Source organism: Scomber scombrus, chromosome 13 (genome assembly GCF_963691925.1).
Source record: "Scomber scombrus chromosome 13, fScoSco1.1, whole genome shotgun sequence".
NCBI lineage: Eukaryota > Metazoa > Chordata > Actinopteri > Scombriformes > Scombridae > Scomber > Scomber scombrus.
In genome coordinates this window covers 19,938,741-19,960,768 of record NC_084982.1, presented here as the reverse complement: position 1 = coordinate 19,960,768, position 22,028 = coordinate 19,938,741, and the positions used below count along the sequence as shown (strand labels likewise).

The 22,028-nt window shown below is 39.8% G+C and overlaps 1 protein-coding gene across 4 annotated transcripts; it reads left to right on the top strand.

Annotated features, from left to right (window-relative positions):
- The first annotated feature begins 1,877 nt into the window (after nt 1-1,877).
- On the top strand, nt 1,878-21,406 carry agpat3 (1-acylglycerol-3-phosphate O-acyltransferase 3). Of its 4 annotated transcripts, XM_062431242.1 has the most exons (11): nt 1,878-1,919; nt 2,000-2,092; nt 12,686-12,743; nt 12,914-13,144; nt 13,679-13,848; nt 14,027-14,188; nt 15,688-15,841; nt 15,932-16,034; nt 17,568-17,643; nt 17,969-18,167; nt 18,361-21,406. In XM_062431242.1, the coding sequence occupies exons 4-11, from the start codon at nt 12,967-12,969 to the stop codon at nt 18,450-18,452; spliced, it is 1,134 nt and encodes a 377-aa protein (XP_062287226.1). In that variant the 5' UTR covers nt 1,878-1,919; nt 2,000-2,092; nt 12,686-12,743; nt 12,914-12,966; the 3' UTR covers nt 18,453-21,406. The 4 variants fall into 4 exon arrangements, with proteins under 4 accessions (XP_062287226.1, XP_062287228.1, XP_062287229.1 ...); XM_062431244.1 differs by lacking the exons at nt 1,878-1,919; nt 2,000-2,092 and adding an exon at nt 2,778-2,857; XM_062431245.1 differs by lacking the exons at nt 1,878-1,919; nt 2,000-2,092 and adding an exon at nt 5,547-5,785.
- The last annotated feature ends 622 nt before the right edge of the window (nt 21,407-22,028 follow it).

Sequence of the window (22,028 nt, the reverse complement as noted above, 5' to 3'; positions counted from 1 at the left end):
AAATGATCCAATATTTCAGCAAAAATTCAAAGATCTGACAAAATGTCTAAATACTGAAAACTGATTTATTCATCATAACTTAGTTTTTTCTTTCTTTCCTCTCCCGTTAGTCATCTCATGACCCCTCAGATGTATCTGGTGACCCTTTGGAGAGGCCTGACCCCTAGGTTGGGGACCTCTAGACTAAACTAGCTAACTGTATATAAAGTAGTTGAAACTAGCTCCAACTCCAGCAGCTACAACAGTAACATGCTGCTCTAACACTGATGCTTTATTATTAATAATCTAATGATGTCATATAATAATATATCAGTCAGAGGGACTAAAATACTACTTTTACCTCAATACTTTAACTACACTTTGCTGCATTTTGCTTCTACTACTCTATTTTACTTAAGTAAGTTTTTTCATGTGGGACTTTTACTTATAGTGGAGTATTTTTACATTGCTGTATAGGTATCTCCACCACTGGCAAAATTTCACATATAAATATAAAACAATTCAGACATTGGGTGTAAAATAACTGCATTTCAGAAAGTTGATTTCTGTCAAAACATTTCTTGCACACCTTGTTGACAGGTGCGTAGGTGGAGTGAAAACATATTAAAAAGGAAAAAAGAGGACTTTTTAATCAATACCATGTTTTGGTCACTGACTTAATTTACAACGGTGTAGCACAAAAGAATACAATCTGTCAAAATCGATAGGACAATGAATATCAAATATATGCTTGTATCTTTCAAATACAGACTTGAACAGACTTGTGTCGGTGCCTGTGGAGGTGCTGCAGTTTAAAGAGACTTGTGTCGGTGGCTGTAGTTTGGACAGACCTGTGTCGGTGCCTGTGGAGGTGCTCTGGCTTAAACAGACCTGTGTCAGTGCCTGTGGAGTTGCTGCGGTTTGGACAGACTTGTGTTGGTGCCTGTGAATGTCCTGTGGTTTGGACTGACTTGTGTCGGTGCCTGTAGGGGTACTGTGGTTTAAACAGACTTGTGTCGGTGCCTGTGGAGGTGCTGCAGTTTGAGGAGACTTGTGTTGGTGCCTGTGAATGTCCTGTGTTTTGGACTGACTTGTGTCGGTGCCTGTAGGGGTACTGTGGTTTAAACAGACTTGTGTCGGTGCCTGTGGAGGTGCTGCAGTTTGAGGAGATTTGTGTCGGTGACTGTGGAGGTGCTCTGGTTTGGACTGACTTGGGTCAGTAGTTGTGGTTTGGACAGTACTTTGGTGGCCGTGGAGGTGCTGTGGTTTGGACTGACTTGTGTCGGTGCCTGTGGAGGTACTGTGGTTTGGACTGACTTGTGTCAGTGCCTGTGGAGGTGCTGTGGTTTGGACTGACTTGTGTCTGTGACTGTGGAGGTGCTGTGGTTTGGACTAACTTGTGTCAGTAGTTGTTGTTTGGACTGACTTGTGTCTGTAACTGTGGAGGTGCTGTGGTTTGGACTGACTTGTGTCAGTGCCTGTGGAGGTGCTGTGGTTTGGACTGACTTGTGTCTGTGACTGTGGAGGTGCTGTGGTTTGGACTAACTTGTGTCAGTAGTTGTTGTTTGGACTGACTTGTGTCTGTGACTGTGGAGGTGCTGTGGTTTGGACTGACTTGTGTCAGTAGCTGTGGTTTGGACTGACTTGTGTCAGTGCCTGTGGAGGTGCTGTGGTTTGGACTGACTTGTGTCTGTGACTGTGGAGGTGCTGTGGTTTGGACTAACTTGTGTCAGTAGTTGTTGTTTGGACTGACTTGTGTCTGTGACTGTGGAGGTGCTGTGGTTTGGACTGACTTGTGTCAGTAGCTGTGGTTTGGACTGACTTGTGTCGGTGCCTGTGGTTGGCTCAGGCTGTGTAGTTCCTCTCTGTCTGTGAGAATGAATGAGGGGCCGGACCGCCGGATGTAGGACATGCCACCTTCAGATGAGCTTGGAGGAAATGTGGGGCTTTAACCGACTAAACAATAGCTGCTCCTGCAAATCGCATTACCTCAAGTCATGTTAATTTCTTTGCGTTTCAGGAAACTGACGAAGTAAGAAGGGGCTCCGTGACTGGGTTTATTTTTCTTCCAACCTCATCAGGGCCAGAAAGCAGCGGAGTGAATCATTTTCAGGTGAGTGCTGCTGACACTGCCCGCTAACATTAGCCAGCTAACTAGCATAGCACAACGACACCAAGGTGATTATTTGCAGATAATGCGTGCATGTGAGAGGTATCACTAAGTTGGCAGGTGAGCAAACCAACTACCCGACCATCTACCCCTCTCTCAATGTTACTATCAAACCACCTACTCTTTATTATTATTTATGCCAACTTTAGCATGCTAGCGTGTGTGCTGTTAGCAGCCCCCCAAAATATGCCCTCCTTCCTTGTGCTGCTCGTTTGAGTTAAACACCAGGCTTCAGGATTGTGTCAGCTAGCTTCAACTCATTTTTCTTCTCTTATACGAACAGTGGGACACACTTGCTTCATCCTCTTTTCATCAAGTAGTGGTGTAGATTGATGTATGAATTGCAACTTTTGGTGTTCACCGTGCAGCTAGCTTTGGCCAACATGTGCGTCAAAAAATAAGACAGATGGGTTATAAATGTGTTAAGGAGGCCATGGGTGGGGAGGGGTGGGGGCTTGCAGGGTGGACACTGTGGTGGTGTGATATTGAAGATAGCAAAGTATCACCAGGTTCAATTAAAATCGCGCTGCAGTTTGGCTCCGACTTGACCTGCGTATAAAACGACGTGGTGCCACACAGAGGTTACTGGAGTTCATTCAGGTCTGCAGCTCTTTTCTATCTATCTTTCGTTCTTTCACCCAGTGCTAACTTTACAAGCTTAAAAAGCATCATTTCATCGACCGAGGAGACTGCCAGTATACGTGACAGGCAAGTAAAGTTCCCCGTTGATGGTGATTTTCGTTGAAGTGATTTCTTTTTGGTATTTAGGAGCTCTACTACTACTACTACTACTACTACTAATAATAATAATGATGTGACAGTTCATGCTTTCCTAACATTGCCCACGTTGTAACACTAATGCAGCCCTTAAATGGTTATACCAGTGTTGCAGCATTTAGCTTGAAGGACAGAGCAAAAATGGGTTTTAAATGGAAATGTGTTTATATTGGCAGATTGGTGTCTGTGCTGCATGCAACAGACATTGAGTTAGAGATTAATGATTATAGTTACACGTTATTAGTCATTATGTAAGGTTTTTGTTTGTATCACAGTCTGCTGGCTTACAAATAACAAAAAAAAAAAACAGCATTTTGTTATGACATGTTGGGAGGATTGTCTCATTTTTTCCAGCCCTGGTAATCATATTTTCATCCGGTGGACCACAGGGAGTCCTAATGGCCCATTCTCTTTTAATTAGATGAAATGTGTAGCAAACTCTAATTATGTCTATAAAGTAGACAGGTGTAATAGACATTTGTGAGATTGTTTTGTTGTTGTTGCAGGAGGGCAGGACTGTACAGCTCAGGCGACACTTTTGGACTCAGACCTTGGTCTGTTTGTACACTGTAACCTATTGGACTCCTTTTATCAGCTAATCAAGCTAAAGTATTGCCCTATAGGACTTTGAGATAGGTAGATAGCTTTTATCCTAGCAGTGTCATCTTGGACTTTAATCCCATGCTTTTGTTGCTTTTGGTGCAATATATGGTTTTATTAACTGTTTGCCCATTTTTATGACACTCCGGTAAACTGTACTCAGTAACTCATTCTCATTCTCAAGCCAACAGGCAATTTAATCCATTAACTCCTCTTCCTCCTGCCATTACTCCCATTGTTTTTGCTGACTGTGGCAAAGTGTACCTTTATGTATCCTTGAGTCTTATCAGTCATCTCCTCTGACTGTGGCTACATCCAAAGCCTACAGGGAGCTTTGAAAGGGTGTGTAACTGTCTCTTAGTGATGCAAGGTCATTCTACATTAGCCAACACTTATGTCTGTGGAATGTTTGTTCTTAAAGATTTCCTCATGGTCAAATCATGCAAATATGTTTAATGTTTTAATTTAAACAACTTTGCAACATGCAGTTTTGGTATCTGAAGAATAGCTGTGTGTCAGACAGATACCAATGCTCACTGACTGTCATGTCTGCATTTATGAGTGGAGTAAACTACACTTTGTGTGTTTTTAGTAGTTAGAGGGCTGTCAGTGACATGTTATTAAGATCAGTTTATTGCTGATTTTGGTATTTTCAGGGGATTTGCCATGAAATTGTTCACAACATATGTGCAGTCATCAAGTTTTGGTTTACCTATCCAAACTATTGCCAACATTTTGATTATAACTGGGGAGGTGTGTGTTCAGTATCTCCTGGCTTCATCCTCTATGACAGTTTTGTCTCTCTGGCCTACTGTATGTGTTAATGCCTATAATCAAAATAATTGGATGCAGTGTTGATTTACCTGCCTTGAGCATTCATGTTTCAAATATGCCAACTAAAAATGAACTGTAATAGTATAAAAATCCATATATGAATGAGTTTTAATCTATTATGGCGATCATTTAGAATAAAATTGTAAAAGTAACACGTCAGAGCAACTTCATAACTTTTAGCTGTAGTGGTATAAGTGGTGTTGCCTTTTAAATATCTTGTATGAAACCACAACGTGAAGCTGCTACTGAGTGTTTGGCACCGTAACACATGTACCATAGAGCTATGTGCAGCATCGAGAGCTCTTCATGCTTTGAAACATGAATGACCTTCATTGTCCTGCCATCACAATGTATTTTAATCTCCATTTATATTTGGCTTTGAGGCCTTTGGCAAGGCCTCAGGACTGTACTCTCACCTTTGACCCATTTGCTTCAGTAAACACTTGACAGTTTATTCCTGCCTCTTTCTGCTTCTCTGCCTGAACCACATTTGACTTTTTAGCTCTGTGCAAGACGCAAAAGCCTTTTGTTGGCTTGCCCACCAGCCCTGTTTGCTGTCTTTGTGTGGTTGAGCCAGCACAGTCTGTTGTAAATAATTTTCAGGACCCAAGGTACTGTTAAGAGCACAGAGAGAGCGAGGGTGAAGGGAGGATGGACATATCTGATTTTAAGGCTATGGCTTATTTACACTTGACCAGATAGAAACAAAGCACAACTTGGCAACACACATGAAGAGGTTGATTAATGCTGGGTGATAGTAACAGTTGGCCAATGGCAAGGTGAGGCAAGAATTTGTACATAATGATTGGTTCCTTTAACATAACAGATGCCACTCTGCTAACACCACCCTGGTTCGGGGAGAGCCCAGCCGCCTTCTTTGTTAATGGTAATGAAATGTGACATATCCAGGGTGCCCATAGCCTGCTAATCAGCACTAATCTGATCCATTGGATTAGAGGATGGGAATGCATGTAAGACACTGCTTATGTTACATGTGTGCCTCCCTCCTAACAGTGAGACATCTTTCCGTCTTTCTAGTATTCATTAGTGAACTCTACTGAGAGTCCACAGTGGCCATTAAACGTTTTTGGTGTTTGTTTTTTGCGTCTTCTCTCATTGGAAATTCATCCGTTAATTTTTCTGGTGATAGGAAATTTGTTGGTCTGCACCTGCGCTGATTAGGCAGTTTTCTTGCTGTTATCATCATAATCTCTCTCTTTCCTTGTGCGGGATTATCATGGCTATGAAACAGGCCAGCCTGTGACTGTCCACTGGTCTCTGCAGGCCTTTTCTTTATCTTTTTTTTTTCTGGCTTTGAATTGGTGAGAAACCGAGAGCCAAAATGCTGAACCAGAGTGCTGTGATGATCTTCACTGGGATTTGTGGGGCGTTGGTGGTCTTGGCAATGGCCTACTACGTCTACTGGTAAGTCAAACCTGGGAGTGGTGGTTTGGCCTGTGGCCATAGTGGGGTGGGAAGGATCCTACCAGATTTATCAGAACTTGTTAAAGAGATTTAAGCCAACATAGCACTTCTCAACCGTTCACAGTGGTCAGTGGTGCGTGAACTTGCAAGCCAAATGAAGTTTATCTTCGTGGTGTTGGTTTTCTCAGAAACTGGTTCACCAAAAGTTGGACCTTCAAACACAGACGTATTTATTACACAATAAAATGAAACCCCTTTGACTGCACGCAGGTAGTACAGTGTACTAATTATGTGACTTTTATAACCAATTGGCTATGACAGTGATGATTTTGGGTGCATATGATTAAAAGAGGGTTAATACTTGCTAGAGATTGACTGATACTGGATTTTTGGTGTCAATACTGATATTAGGGAATTAAAAAATTTTGTTAACAATATATTGACTGATACTCTTATGTATACAGACTATATACATAAATACACAATTCCTCAAATGTGGTTATTAAACACTTGTGACAAAGATATGTAATGGAGGCATGATATTTTACAGTTTAACAATAAACTTTATTGAATAAAATGACATCAGTGCACTGAAACAGTAAACTTCACTGGGAAATTAATAATTATAAATGACTAAAAATAAACACAATGATCAAAAAAACATTTATAATATTTTATATTAAAAAAAAAAAGCTTCCTATATAACTTTAAAACATTGGTGCATATTTTTCTGTATAAAATATATACACCAATACAGATATGTATGATAGTCCAATATCAGCTGACTGATATATTGGTCGGGCACCAATGCTTATGCCCACAGCGGGTTGAGATGTGTCCCACCATATTCATTAAAACTTGTACGAGAGATAGAAGTTAGCATGGCACCTAGTGGATTGTAGACCTTTGCAGCCAAATTGAAGCTAAACTGCAGCATCTGCCAAGATGTGGTTAAACTTTTCAAGTATTAAGCTTGTAGATTTTCAGTTTTAAAATTTTTTTTATAGCAAGTAATGGTTATTTATTGTGCAGTGAAGCTGTATTCAGGTGATGCGGAGCAGAAGCAGCTGTCCGGCCTTAAGCAGCTTTTACCCACTTGGTGTCTCTAATCTTTGTTCCAGGTTGAGCAGGGTTACAGGTGGGCCCGTGCTCACTGGCTGTGTTCAATCAAAACCAATATTTGTTTCTATAGGCATGTTTTGTGACAAACAAGGTGTATTTTTCTCTGGGCTTCTTTTGCTCTGTCCTCTAATACGAGCCTATTGTAACCTCAACAACAAAGAAATGTGTTGATGGTCTTAATAAGACCTGTACTCTGGCAAATCCACCACACAACAGGAAAGGTTGATTTGTCGGAGGATGATTATGTGATTGAAGTCATTATGTCGGTTCAGTTGCCGGGATCCTGATCGGGGCTTCAGAGAAGGTCAAATGTGAACATGTTGAGCAAAATTGGTTTTGATGTCAACTCTTGATACTGAGCTAATTACCCAAATCACTGAAATGGAGCACTTACCTAATCAATTAAAGTTGGGATGGGCAATACTGAAGTAGTTCTGTTTGTTATCTATTGTCGTCGGATGTAGAGAAAGATTTGCCTTTTCTGAAGTCATTTGGTTGTTTTTATAAATATGTTATAGTAGGCAATATTGTGTAGAAAAAGGTGAATAACTACCTTTTTTCTTATTGCAGTCCCATTGAACACAACCATAGTACAGATGTACAGCTCATGTTGTCAGCCGGTATTTTATAAGTCAGTATTGCTGCATATAATACCTGATAAGTAAAGAGAAAACTATGGTATAGACTTGTGACAGTTTCGGCGATTAGATAGAATGATGAATGAAGATATGTTTGACACCTTTTTTTCCCAAATCTTTCCTCTGCGCGCCATAAGGAGGATTGTGATAATAAAGATAAAATAGTACTGAACATGATGCTGTGATATTGTCACACCAAACACAGACACACAGAGTCATGACGTGTCTCCTCCACCCCTTTCTACTTCCACCACCCCAGCGATCTCGAGTAACCACAACTGGACGACATGAAAATAGAAACGGTTACCCAACCCTACTGTGTTACAGAAATGTTAAAGATTTTTGAGATAATTTTGGACATGTGTCACCCATAAATAATCCACCAGAGTGTGATGACACATTTTTCAACTGCCCTCATAATAATACATATTACATACCATTTGTTAACAAATTTAAGTGATCTATATCTTTTTATCCTAAATATTTATTTATCATCAGTCCAACAATACTATATTATCAGGATCCCAGTCTTAGTATGGTTATGATGCATGTAGGGTAAAAGCTGCACAGCAGAGTAAAAGTTAAAAGGGAAGTTAAATTAACAATAGCTGTGTATACACACCTCTGACCCCTAACACAGTTAGCTCAGGTTTAATTCACAATACTGTCTTTAACATATACAAAACCTTTCCATTTTCACTGTTTTTTAAAAATGTGTTAAGTTTTTCTCACATACTGAATGTTGGTACAAAATACAAATGATACACTTTTTTTAATTCATGTAAAAAATCGTATAGCGACACAGGCAGATCTTTATCTTCATTAAACTAACACAAAATATTATAATGAACTCTTGAAAATGAGGAAACAAATGTACGAACTAGTTGGGCCACTTAACACAAATTCTGTAAGCAAATGTGTTGAGTGCTCCTAGTTAATTTACATTTTACAAGGTTGAGTTATAATTAGAGGCACCGTGAATGCACATGAAGTTATTAGTAAAACACACTGTTAATCAAAGCCTCTATCTCAACTTTGGGGAAACTTTGTGGGGAGTTTGTGTGACTTCATGAGCAAAGAAGGGAGTAGAAAAGAGAGAGTTGGAAGGGAAATAAGAACAAAGGTCGTGGCAAGTTTGGAAATCCATCTGGCCGAGCTGTGACACAGTCTCTGCTTGTTGCCACATCACATGTTGGCGTGGGCATTTATTGTCTGCTTGTGGCCAAACATCACAGACAAAATCGAGATGATAACCGTCACTTCTGACTAGACAACGTGGTCGAATTGAATTGTGGAGATGCATGAACTCGGTAAACCTGTTTATTGCTGTTGTCATTTTAAGCCTTAACTGTAATGTTTAAAGATATGTAGTTAAGGAAGGTGGTCCGCTTGTCAACTGAGATTATTTTATGTACTGTGTTGTTTTGTTTTATGGGGTTCAACGGTAAACCTGAAGCAGACATTTTAGTTGTGTTAGTTTTATGTTTGTGAAACTGAGTTGAACTGAGCTGATTTGGACTCTTCATTGAGTGGATTGAACTCAGACACTGTTGGACGAGTTACACACACACACACACACACACACCGTGACAAACCTGAATACCACTCCACTTTTTTATGGCACCCCCATAGACAACAAGACTTAACCCTTTTCTCTCCAGTTGAGGGTATATCTCTGTTGTTCCTCGCCCATGTTTGCTCTGCAACATTAAATTATTTTTTCCAGCTGAACTTATTATATACAAACATTGTGATTCTACAGACTGAAGAAGGTTTTCTCTGTTGTAAGTTTCAAGTCTCCATAAGTTGATTTTTCATACAGTATTCTTAGGAACCGAAACCAGCGACCAAATGGAAAAGAAAAACTTTCAAAATAAGTTTTAAAGTTGAGTACACCCCCCCCCCCCCCCCCTAGATATCTAACCACACAAAACAAATCAAAATCAATCAGAAATGAGATTGAAACAGCAGCTTACAGTATAAAATCACACATGTTACATTTATGTAAATTTAACCATTTGCACAGAGCTGGATAATCCTTTTACAATTATGCACAGCAGGCACTAAAATATTGATGAGTAACTTTTTAAACTTTAACATAGCATGCATGTTTTATGGCCTTTAATGACTATCACTTACTAGTATTTACTATTACAAAACTTTGTTAACCACTTTAGAAACGAAACAAAAAACATGAATTAGGCAATTTTTGAAGTAGATGTGTCATTTTTATTATCAGCAACTGTACATCGGACTCAAGATGAGTTTTAAATTACCTCAGTCCTGGGAGTAAAGGTGTAACCCCCACCCCCCATGTTATACTGCAGTCAATTTGCTGATAAGCTGTGTTACTATTGACAAATTCAGATTACAGATGCTTTCAGGTTGAATAACTTTCTGGGACTGATTGAGAAATATCGTCACTTCAAATCCTAGTCTTTCTTCTTTATAACCTATAACACATTTACCCCCCCACACACACACACCCTCTTTCATACTTAATTGTTGACATTGCCAAAACAGGGGCAAGGGCCACAAGTGAAATGTGAAGTAGTCTAACTTTAGCTTTCGCAATCGCTCCCTCCCATTTGGAACAAAGGTCATGTCTACATTGAACGCAGAGGCCACTGGGTATGATCGGACTTACTATGAGAACCATCAGGCAATTCATGACACATGCTCACGTGACAGTATTTCATCACTCAGCAGTGCATCCTGACTCCGGAGATCTTGAAACTTTTCTGCTCATTGGGCAAAGAGACTGAGAGCTGAAGTACAGTGGATGTGCATGTAAGATTTCATTTCCTTCACACCGAGGCCACTTTTGTTACTCTGTGTTTTGTGGTTGCAGGTTGTTTGAGAGGGGCTGATTGCACTGGCTAAGACTTACTCACAGTAGACCAGCTTTGTGTCAACTATTTGCTTTTATGTAATTTCAAGATTGTTATATTTGGTTTGCCCTTCCCAGCGATTGTACTTGTTTGAGTATGATACAGACATGAATTGAAAGATGGTTGTAAATATATTCTGATTGCTTGGAAATTAAGGCTTTAAGAGTCCTTAGAGACTAGATTATTATTTTGTATTTGGACAGATGAAGTACCTCAGATTACTGTGTTTTTGAGCGTGTTCAGATTACACTCATTTACATCCACGTGGGTTACTTGACCACCATCTGGAGGACGTCCGCTCGGTATCTGATCTTAGTCTGCACATTCAGGGCTCATTTTGTCTTGTTTTACTCAGCAGAAGCACTCGTCCAAATGAATAATGTAAGAAAATCTAATTTTTGAAAAAACAAAACAAGTCGCAGCACCAGTCAAAAGTTTGGACGTACCTTCCCATTCATTTAAATTAGTGTGTCTGAACTGGACTGCGACTGTACGTTATATGAACAAGACATTGTCTGCAGCTGAAGACTGTTACGTCAGTGTGACACGAGGGCACACAATGTTTCTGTCTCTGCCTTGCTCTGTTATTCTTCTAGCATGCAGACTGCCTCCCATACATTGTTGCTCAAAATGCAAACAACATATGCCACAGTTTTAGCAGTGAACTCAGAAGAGATGTAGATGCACAGCTAATTGTTTAATTATAATATGGTTTTGAAGATCATTTCATTTTGAGGGAAAGTTCAACAAGTGATTAAACATATATATTTGTTTAAAGCACTTGCAGACTGGTGCATTATATTATTCATTTATTTAATATTTTTGTTTAAGAATACATTAATTTCAAGACTTTGTTCAATCTTATGTACATATGGAGTAAATTCTAATTGAAATGGAAGATATTGAAATTAAATCGGTTTTTAACTTGAAATATTTAAGCATACTACAAGTGATCATGTAGAACAGCTTTGTTCATAAAAGTGGATGAATAAGCATGATAGAATAATAATATATTACTCTGATAACTGATGCGGTCACTACCTGCAGGAACACTTACAAAAGATGAAGTTCTAACCGAAAGGAAAGCAGCGGGCTGAGTGTCTTTAGATCACCACACAGATCTGCAGAAGAGCCGCTCCGTACAGATCAGATTAGAAGCGACCCGGAACATCTTTAGATTGGCTTGACCTACAAGTAAATGGGCTTTGTTGCAGATGTGGGAACAGTCTATTCGTGGAGGGTGGCACGTGGTCATCCAGATGGGCTCCGTCACATAGTGAAAGTCAGGTATAGACTTAAATAGCATTATGGAGTGGTGGGGCTTATCCCAGCATGCTTTGCACAAATATGGAAACACTGTGGACAGGTGTCAGTCCCATTAGTCAGATAATCAGTCATTTCCTCTCCGAGGGGTAAGTTTCCACTTCACCTGAGTTAAATTTGTTTGTCCTTTCGGAGGAAACTGGAGCATCCGAAGGAAACTCGCACAAGCCAAGACGGAACAAAAAGGCCATGCTGAAAACAGGGGTGTCACAGTGGGGAAGCATCACCAGCAGCATGAGATGCAGGAGGGCTACGGCTGCAGCTTTTCTTTTTAATTTATTTTCTATCGATAACTTATTCAGCTCTTTTTTCTGTATTTTCTAGTTTTGGTGTCAACAGTACAAGATCTAAAGTAACTCTGTTCAAACTAAGAAAAAGAGCAAATAGTCGTAATTGAGAAGCCGGAACAAGCAAATATTTGGTCACTTAACATACCGATCACTTCTGAATGATTCAGTAAAAAAAAACAACTCATTCTCTCTATAAGCAGGTGAAATTAAGTTTTGAGGCGTGTTTCATTTTTATTCACCTCATGGAGCATACACCCTTGAACTAAACTGTTGTTAACCTTTTCGTTCTCTGCATTTTAAAATATTAAAGTCTGGTTAAATATATCTGACTGAATTTGAAAAATCTTTTCTGGTAAAATTTGTGGTTCTGTGTAAAATATAAAGCTTTAAATGGCGAGTCATTAATCATAACCATTGCTATAAGCCTACAGGGTTGCTAAACACAGAGTCGCTGTGATAATAAGGTCAGGCACAGAAAAAAACAAAAAGCTAACATAATTTAACCTGTTTGATGAAAGACGCACAGTATGCTTCTGAAAGTCTACTCTAATGAAGCTCTACTGTACTGCCTTTTATGTTTTATGTGATCTGCCACTGCTTCCTCTTTTATCTTCTTCTCTTCTTCTTGTTTTTCAGGTCTGTAGTACTGGCTGAAGGACCGTGTAAACGCGGCTTGTAAAAGGATCCCACCGTGGTAAGAAACTGTCTATTTGAGTTATTTGTGTGCAGACTGTAACGGACTAATTAATTCTTTTACTCTGGATCCACCCCGTCCTCTGGTTATTTTCTCTCCTCCACCACATCCTCATCTGTCCTCTCCACACATTTCTCACCCAAGTCATTCTTGTTCCTGATGTCTTTCAGGTTGGGCGTAGTGTATAGAGAGGAGCCTACTCAGCTCTCCAGGCTCCTCAGCCATGGGTCTGCTGGGCTACCTGAAGAGCCTGTTCATCCTGCAGTTGCTGATGGGATTTGTGTTCGTGGTGAGCGGCCTCATCATAAACTTCATCCAGCTCTGCACATGCATCCTCTGGCCGATCAACAAGCAGCTCTACCGCAGAATCAACTGCCGGCTCTCCTATTCCCTCTGGAGCCGTGAGTAAAGACAATATTGCTACACATTTTTCTTTATTGCAAATATCAAGAAAAATATTTCAAAGTATGTAAACAGGAAACCGTGATGAGTAGAGTGTCTCACACTTGGCCTAGAGGCTTACAAACAATTGCCTACTTATACATTCAGCAGGTACAGAGCAAGATTAGCATGACGTCAAAGCTTCAGTCAGCTGATCATTCTCTGTGGGTTTGTCACAATGTGTGATCCATGCCATGTTACACATAATTATTTCATTAATTGGTTATATACAAATTATTTAATTACATCTGATGGTTAAGTGGTTATATGAACCTTATGCTAAGAAAAAAGTTATTGGTTCATTATTTTTTGCAAGCCTTCCCATCACACTAAATATAATAATTTAAACTTGTTCCTAATGTGAATTACTGTTAGATTAATCAGCAAAACTGAGGAACAAACTCGACACGCACTTCTTATTTTTAGATATTGTATGTGATGAAGTGTTGTGAGTTCCTTCCTAATGCACATGATACACTGTTTTCTCCGAGCAGAGCTGGTGATGCTGCTGGAGTGGTGGTCGGGCACAGACTGCACCCTATACACTGACCAGGCTACGGTGGACAAGTTTGGAAAAGAACATGCCATCATCATCCTTAACCACAATTACGAGATTGACTTCCTCTGTGGCTGGACCATGTGTGAAAGATACGGTATCTTAGGGGTCAGTTAATTATCTTAATACGCCTCAAAAATATGCTCAAACTCACTTCTGTATATCTTTGAGTTAATGTGTTTTAGCATCAGATCTCACTCTTAATGACCAGGTTGGAATTAAATCATGATTGTAAGAAACCAAAACTTCATTATTAAAACTATACACCTCTTGTCACCCCCTCTAGAGTTCAAAGGTGCTAGCCAAACATGAACTACTGAAGGTTCCTCTGATTGGCTGGACCTGGTACTTCTTGGAGATAGTCTTCTGCAAAAGAAAGTGGGAGGAGGACCGACATACTGTCTTTAAAGGGCTTGGCAGGCTCAAAGACTACCCTGAATTTATGTGGGTAGGTACACAACATGAATACTATGCTTGTCTGTCTTCTGACATGTTTGTGTGTCAGTGTAAAGACATAGCTGTTTGACTGGATGTTCATGCTACTACCCAACCAGCTCTGCAAATGCAGCGTCAGGTATTTTTAGGCAACCTCGGGCCAGTTGTGCAATCGAGATTGTGAAATATCTGGAAAGTGACTGGAGAGGTGTAGACGGTTTCCATTTAGGATTCTAAATACACAATGTGGATAGTTTATTTAAAGGCGTATTCCTGTACTTCACCGTCTCATTTTGTAGTTTCAACCATCGTTTTTATCAGTTATATTAACCTCAGAAAACTTACTGGGCAAGAAGTGACCAGTCAGAAAATCGCACCTTTTTTTTCTTAGGTAAAACCAACAGTGAACGTATTGGTGATGCCGCTAATAATTATTACTCATTGCACAGGAAAACTGTGTGTGAACACAACTGTAGCAAGCTGTAGGTCAATGGTAAGCTGTGCTGAATGTTAAAAATAAGGATAACAATTTTACTGTTCGCCTTCATTTTTTCTTCCAAATAATTTGGAAGTTTTCTTAAAAGCTTGAATGCTTAACATGGTGAATACAGTGTTGTTATTAGAAACACTCGCTCAAACTACAAAAATAAGATACATGTTGGGATAAACCCGAGTTATCCTTTAAACATTTAATGGAAAAACTTGGATAATGGATAATGTCCTTTAGGTTTTACAGCAAAAACTACTGTCCACAATGAGGAAATCCAGACACCCTCCTTTGACCTAGTTTCTATTATCTAGATCTATCTGGGCAGCGAAATACAAATGAAGTTCTCAGGGTGCACCAGCTGTATTTAAAGCCTCTCAACAGGAGGGTGTCTGTTTATTTTGTTCTGTGGAAACTCATGAAGTGAACATAAATCTCTCTCCACTGTGCATAAACAGTCTGCGGAGGTTTTCACTGTGCTTTGAAATGCAAAACACCTCTCGTCTGTTTAAATAAACAAGCGGTTTACATTCATTGCACCTTACCTGGCGATAGCAGGCCCTACTGCAATAGACTTAACACCTTTAGTACATTTCTACAACAAACCATGGCAGCAGGTCTCACTGTTTATAATCGAACACTACTGAAGGTGTAAAGCACTTGTGTTGCAGATCTCCACAGTGACTCAACCAATTTGCCAGCTGAGATTAGGCAGATCAGCATTTGATCTAATTACCCCTTAAGTTAGGGTTAGGGTTATGTATACCTAATGACCTAGGTTTCTAGGTTTTTATGTGTTAAGATATACTTAACACTTGGTAGAGAAGTAATCCACCTGCCTACTTTAGAACCACTGAGATAAAATAGTGATTTAATTTTGTAACATCGAGGTGAGGTTTATGTAATTCAACAAAGCAGAAGTAGGATAGTGGATGGGACAAGAGAAAAGAGGTCACCTCATGCATGTGTTGTTCTTTTTTATAGTTGTGTATGTGCGTGTTAACACAGCTCTTCTCGCTCCACAGTTTCTGCTGTACTGTGAGGGCACCCGCTTCACAGAGACTAAGCACAATATCAGTATGCAGATTGCAGAAAGCAAAGGTCTGCCCAAACTCAAGTATCACCTGCTCCCCCGAACCAAAGGATTCACCACCACACTGCAGTGTCTTAAGGGCACAGGTAGTGTACACGCACACACACACTCATAACTTTTATCATGCTCAAAAACACACTTTTGAATTTTGCTCTTCATCTTCATTCCTCTAACAGTGACTGCAGTTTACGATGTGACTCTGAACTTCAAAGACAACCAGACTCCCACTCTCCTAGGCATCGTCAATGGCAAGCAATACAAAGCGGACCTGAGTGTAAGGTGAGTGTCGCTGATACCAGCTATTATTATAAGAGATGCATTACACTGTCAGGTGTATTGTGTTTCATTAAGTGGAAACTGATGAATGTGTTTTTAAATCCGTGGACTTTGTATTAATTGCATTTTTGTCCCATAACAATGAAAGACAATGAGAATGCCCTACATGTTGGCTGGTTTCCCAGCGTGTTTATGTTTTGAGAACAATAACGCTGGTGGTTAGGGCACTACTAGTGGGTGAAGAGCTGGACAGGAGACAGACTGGGATGACTCTCACTCAAAAGGCTTGAAATATGATGTCTTTTGTCTGAGACAGCACAACAGAACAAAACAAATGCTGTTTATTTCACTCAAATAAAACAAGGTTAAAAATAATGCTAAATATTTAGCAGTGTCATAGTAACATGACTCAGTATACTGGAGTGAGTGTGATGTACCGGTGGGTTCAGAGGCTAAAACCACAGTATATAAATAGATGATATATACTGCAGAGGGGAATATTAGGTGATTAGGTGAGTGGGTCCCCCTGGTGGTCAGAAACTGCTACTGAAGGCCACATGTGATAATAAATATTATCATGAAGCATCCTCTGTTGGAGACTCGCCTTTAATCTGCCCAGAGCGCAAAGACCAATCAAATACCAAATTGTGTCAAATAAGACACAACATTTCAATACAGATTCACAGAGTTTTAGAGGAAGATGATGATATAAGTGTGTCTGTGTGTTTTTTATGAGATTGATCATAAAATGTATTTTAAGTGTTTTTACAGGCTCAGTTTGTAGTGTTAATCAATAGTGTGTGAATGCTTTGTATTTTAGAGTATATTTATTTACCAGTAGTTGTTTTGGGTTTATTGTCATATATTTAGCTTACTGTGCTGAATATGCCGTTTCCTTTAAAGGCAGGGACACACAGTATGATTGATGGGACCATTACAGTTTAGATTTGGGCTTCACAGCTGATCAGACAAGTATTTTGACTGAGTGGGTTCCAGTTTTGGTCAGTTGGTGTTGACAAATGACAGATAAAATCATACAGTGTGTGGATGATTGGCAAGAGTGAAAAAAAGTGAGTTATTTCATAAGACAGTAGGTCAGGTTTGAGTGCAGAGCTACTGCTCACCTGAAGGTTGCCTCACTCATGAAGTTCACAGATTACAGTCCATGTTACTCACTTCTGTCTATCCACAAACATCTAAATTGAAGTTCTTTTCTTTCTTTTTTCCCATTCTACAATCTTTTTTTTTCTAGTGCAAATTGCTTCAGATGGCTATTTTTATGGTGCAACACCTGTCTGTGCGCCTGAATTCCAGATGTTGTTACTAATGACTTGTCATCCACTCTGTTGTCCTTTTGTATTTATTTAGTAGTTCAATATTTTCAAACGTCTGACTTTCAAGACTATTTTTTCAATAATCTTAAACCCTGTGCCCAGTTTCAGTCTGTGTCACTGTGCACATTTCTGTGAGCAAAAATGAAAACCAATCAGTTTCTCTCTTTTTAGAATTTATTATTTTTACTTTTTATTCATCCAGGCGATTCCCTGTGGAGGACATACCAGATGATGAGAAAGAGTGTGCCAACTGGCTGCACAAGCTCTACCAGGAGAAGGTAAAACTGGGCACAAGTGATGAAAATGTAAAAGGGATCCACTACAGAAATTCATTAAAAAAATATGAGATTGTCACCCTACACAAAAAGCATGTTTGCAAGATTTTTTCCTAAGAGCAAAACAAATATTTTATGAACAACAAATAAACACTGAATTATAAAATCTTGCCTTACATTTATCTCCTGTGGAGAAACTACCCATAATCCTTTATAGTATGAAAGTGTAAACTTTCTAAATGACCCCAAATGCATGTCAGAGTATTGGCTTCAGTTGATATCGGTAATCAATAAAGTGCATAACAACTTTTCTTTATGTCCGGCTCAGGATGCCTTACAGGAAATCTACAGCAAGGAAGGCAAATTCCCCGGACCCACAATAATCCCTCCACGTCGGCTGTGGACGCTGCTCAACTTCTTGTTTTGGGCCACCCTGCTGCTTTCGCCCCTCATCAAATTTGCTTGTGGAGTGGCAGTTAGTGGCTCCCCCCTCCTCATCATTGGCTTTATCATCTTCCTCATCATAGGTAGGTAGATCAGTGGCTCTCAACACTGAAATCTTCCTTGTCTTGGGAATTGTGAGGATACAGTGACATTACCTGGAGACATGAGAAATGAAATCAATGAAGATGAGTGTTGTCACAGTGTTATTTATTTAACATTTGAACTGCCGTCCTCTATTCACCCCACTCTTTCTCTTCTCTTTTTTTCTCTCTCCAGCCTCTGTAGCTATCCGTCGTCTCATAGGGGTCACCGAGGTTAAGAAAACAGGCTCCAGTTACGGCAACCCGGAGACCAAGAAACAAAACTGAAATTTGTCGCCCCGTGTACGGCCGTCTCCGTACAGTCACCCTACGGTGTCTCACCCCTACCCAACTCCATTCTCCTCCTGTTGAGTCAGTTGGTAGGCGGGGAGGAGACCCAGCTGTGAAAACATAATAGAGACCAGAGTTAGAAATACTAATGGCACTAGAGAGAAAGAGATAGAGAGAGATCATGGAAGGTCTGGGGTTCAAACTCTCTGGTGTAACACAGACCACAAGGAGGGGGAGATGCAGTACTTTATTCCCCTGCATCTTTCTTAATCCAGCTAGCGACCCGCTGTCCCTATTAAACCTTGGTAATACCTGAGGTTAAGCTCCTACCCCATCCGAGGTCACATAGACAGCCAGTCAACTTGTCCTCTACAGCAAACAAGCCCATTTCCTGCTTTGTGCTACCGACCTCCGCCTCCTGTCTCAGTCATCAGCCAACCAGGGAGGGGCAACACGCGCACTGTTTTTGATTACAGAACACGAGCCGATCTGCATCTGATCTTTTTTCATCTTAACCTCCATCCAGGGTCAGTGTGTTTCTGCAGCTGACATCTCCTTCCCCCCCTTTTTATGTCCACTAAGTGGGGCTTGTAATTGGGAACCGGTGCCTTGAGGCCCAGCCTGGTTTCCCTCATATTAAAGGATCAGTTCATTTAAATCACAAAAAAAATGACCACTTAACATTGAGGTTGTTAGCCATGCAGATAGTTTTGGTTTCAGCTGCCAACTCATTACAACAAAGGTTAACATTATTTTGTTCATGGTTCTCAAATCAGTGTAAAATAACATTTTAAAAACTCTACAGAAGCTTGTTTTTCCAGAAACAATCAGTGGGATGTCAACAGTTTTATCAGACGCTTTAATTGGAATGTAAAAAGTATTGAAAGTGTCCACATGAACATCGTTGGATTGTCCAAGTAACTGGAAGATTATTTCTGGAAAGATACAATTAAGCTGAGTGTTTAAAACAAGTTTTTTTAATTAATTTGAGCACCATCAATGACATTTCATTCACCTTCATTGAAGTGAAGTGGATATGTAATCGCAAACCTAACTATCTCCATGGCTAGATCAAACAATTTTATTTTTGTTTTGATTTAAATCTTGTGATTTTAGTGAACTGATCATTTAACTTCCTGGTTTGGAGAGGCTGGTGTCTGTTAAACTACAAAGAGGGCACTGAATGTGAAAACTGTCCTTATCAAGGATACCTGCCATCTGTTACAGGTCTCATTTGTAGCCTGCAGCACCAACACCTACAGATTTCATTCTGACACATTTCAGTTGTTTTTCCAGTGTGTGTTCCTATTTTTTCCACCGACTTTCACCCAAATAGGAATTTGCATGTGTGTTATGATTCATTTTTAAGACATAAACGGACCATCTCTCACCCCCAAAAATCAACCAGCAATCCCAGTCCAAACACTGAAGCAGTTCAACCCACCCATCACCCCTTTTGAACACCAGTCGTGACAGTTGAAGTGCAGCGCAGCCCATTCTGGTTGATGTGACTGTTCTGCTGCTGCCATTAAACAGTAGCGGACCCAGATTCCCAAAAAAGGTCGCCAACTGTCTTCATGTAGCCTCACAGCTGTTAGCTTATTAGTTTGCTGTACAGATATAGACCTGTAGTAGTGACGTTTTAACCTTTGCCTTAAATCAAGCTTGCTCAGGCAAGGCACTGCTTATTCGCCACCCCTTTAAAACGACACCCGCCTGTTACCTGTGTTATGTTAAACTATTCATCCTCTTCTTCAAGTTAAAGCAGTGCATGGTGGAGTCACATGTGTTCATTTGGTTTGATCACCAAAGTGAATCATGAAAACCATTTTTTTTTTTTTTTTTTTTTTTTAAATCTGTGAAGTGGTAAATAGGAAGCAATTGGTTTAACTGTGAACGGCAACTCGCCACTGTAGGTGCACTCGCAGTTTTGTACATCTCACTGTTTTAGAATTGGGTCAATCCAGAGTTGGTTGTTGTTTTCAACTCAAATTAAACGTTGGCTGCTGCAGTACATGAGTGGGTTTCTTCTAACATGACGAGCCACATTTCCTGGTCTAAATTGCAAATAATGGTAGCAAAGACATGGAGGGGATATACTTTGTGTCCTGCCTCCCACGCCCCCTCCTGCCCCCCTCCCCCACCTCCCGTGCCACTTGTAGTACTAATCATGGATTTTGTTTTGTTGGTTCAGTTTTTGGGATCATCACTCCTCAACAGTGACAATATTGTGTACTTCCTCCTTCTGTAGCGTTATCTAAACCCAGACAAATTTCATGCAAGCCTTAATAGACAGTGCTGCTTAATTTTTGTGTGAAAATGTAGATGCTAACTGAGCCCCTGTGGTAGTGAAGAATTGAACATTGAAAAAAAAAATGTCCTCCAGTATGGCGAGCAAAGCACCTGGGATTAGTCGTCCAGGTGGCTTGTTCTACAATTTTACATTAAGAATTAAAGAGAAATGAAAGTGAATAAATTATGCTCTTGTGTTTAGAGTTGAAAGAGCTCTTGTTTGTAACCAATTTTTTACAAGAAGATACTTTGAGTTGTGTTACCTCAAATATTTGTGAAAAGCTTTAGGATCTTGCTCTGTTTTTTCTCTCTCCTTTAATCCCAACATACTGCATCAGATAATACAGTCCAGCTCATCCTGTCATTCAGTTAAAAAAAAAAAAAAAAAAAAAAAAAATCAAAAGCAGAAAGGATGGTGAGACATTAGAAAAAAACCTTTTTACACTGGATGTTTTTATTCAGTAAATAAATATAACTTGTGGTTGTTTTTTTTCTGGGATCTTGAATGGAATCAAATAAGAAAATCGATGACTTTTTTAAATCTTGAAGATAAATTATTTAGTTGCACCTCTTGCGCCAGCTTTTGTTTTCTAGGGCTATTTTTATGTTTTCTTCAATTACAACACTTAAGAATATTAAAGAATTGAATCACAAGGCAACTCTTACTCTTTTGACTTATTTGGATTTGTGTGACTTTCTCTGTTCAGACAGCAGTTCAGATAAAAAGGAATGTAGCACAGCGGGATACCAGGGGCACGAAAAGTGTTTTTAGCCGTTTCATTCTCCCATTTTTTCTCCTCCTATCAGCTCAGCCATTTTCACAGAGGCACACTGACATCCATCCTTCATTCATCATGACACATCCACCAATCCTCCATTGAGATAAGAGTATAAAGTCACCTATGTGTGACAGTATGTAGAGACTGTGAAATGAAAATATGTACATAAAGTAAATGAAAAGAATGTCACTTACTTTTAGAAATTGTAGAGATGAACTTAGCCGTTCTTTTGCAATAGACCCATTGAATGACCCAAAACCAATTGTCCATCAGATGTCCCTGGGACATTTTACATATATAGTCACACAGTAAGTGTGGCTAAGATGTTGAGACTGTATAAACATGTACATAATGTAAATTATGAGTATGAAAGTTACTTTTAGAAATAGCAAAGACGCTCCTCTGTTCTTTTGCAATAGCTCTTTTGAATGACAGGCAATGCATTCAGGCTACAACCAAATGTACCACTGACACCAACAAGCGATGGAAACGCTACAGCAGA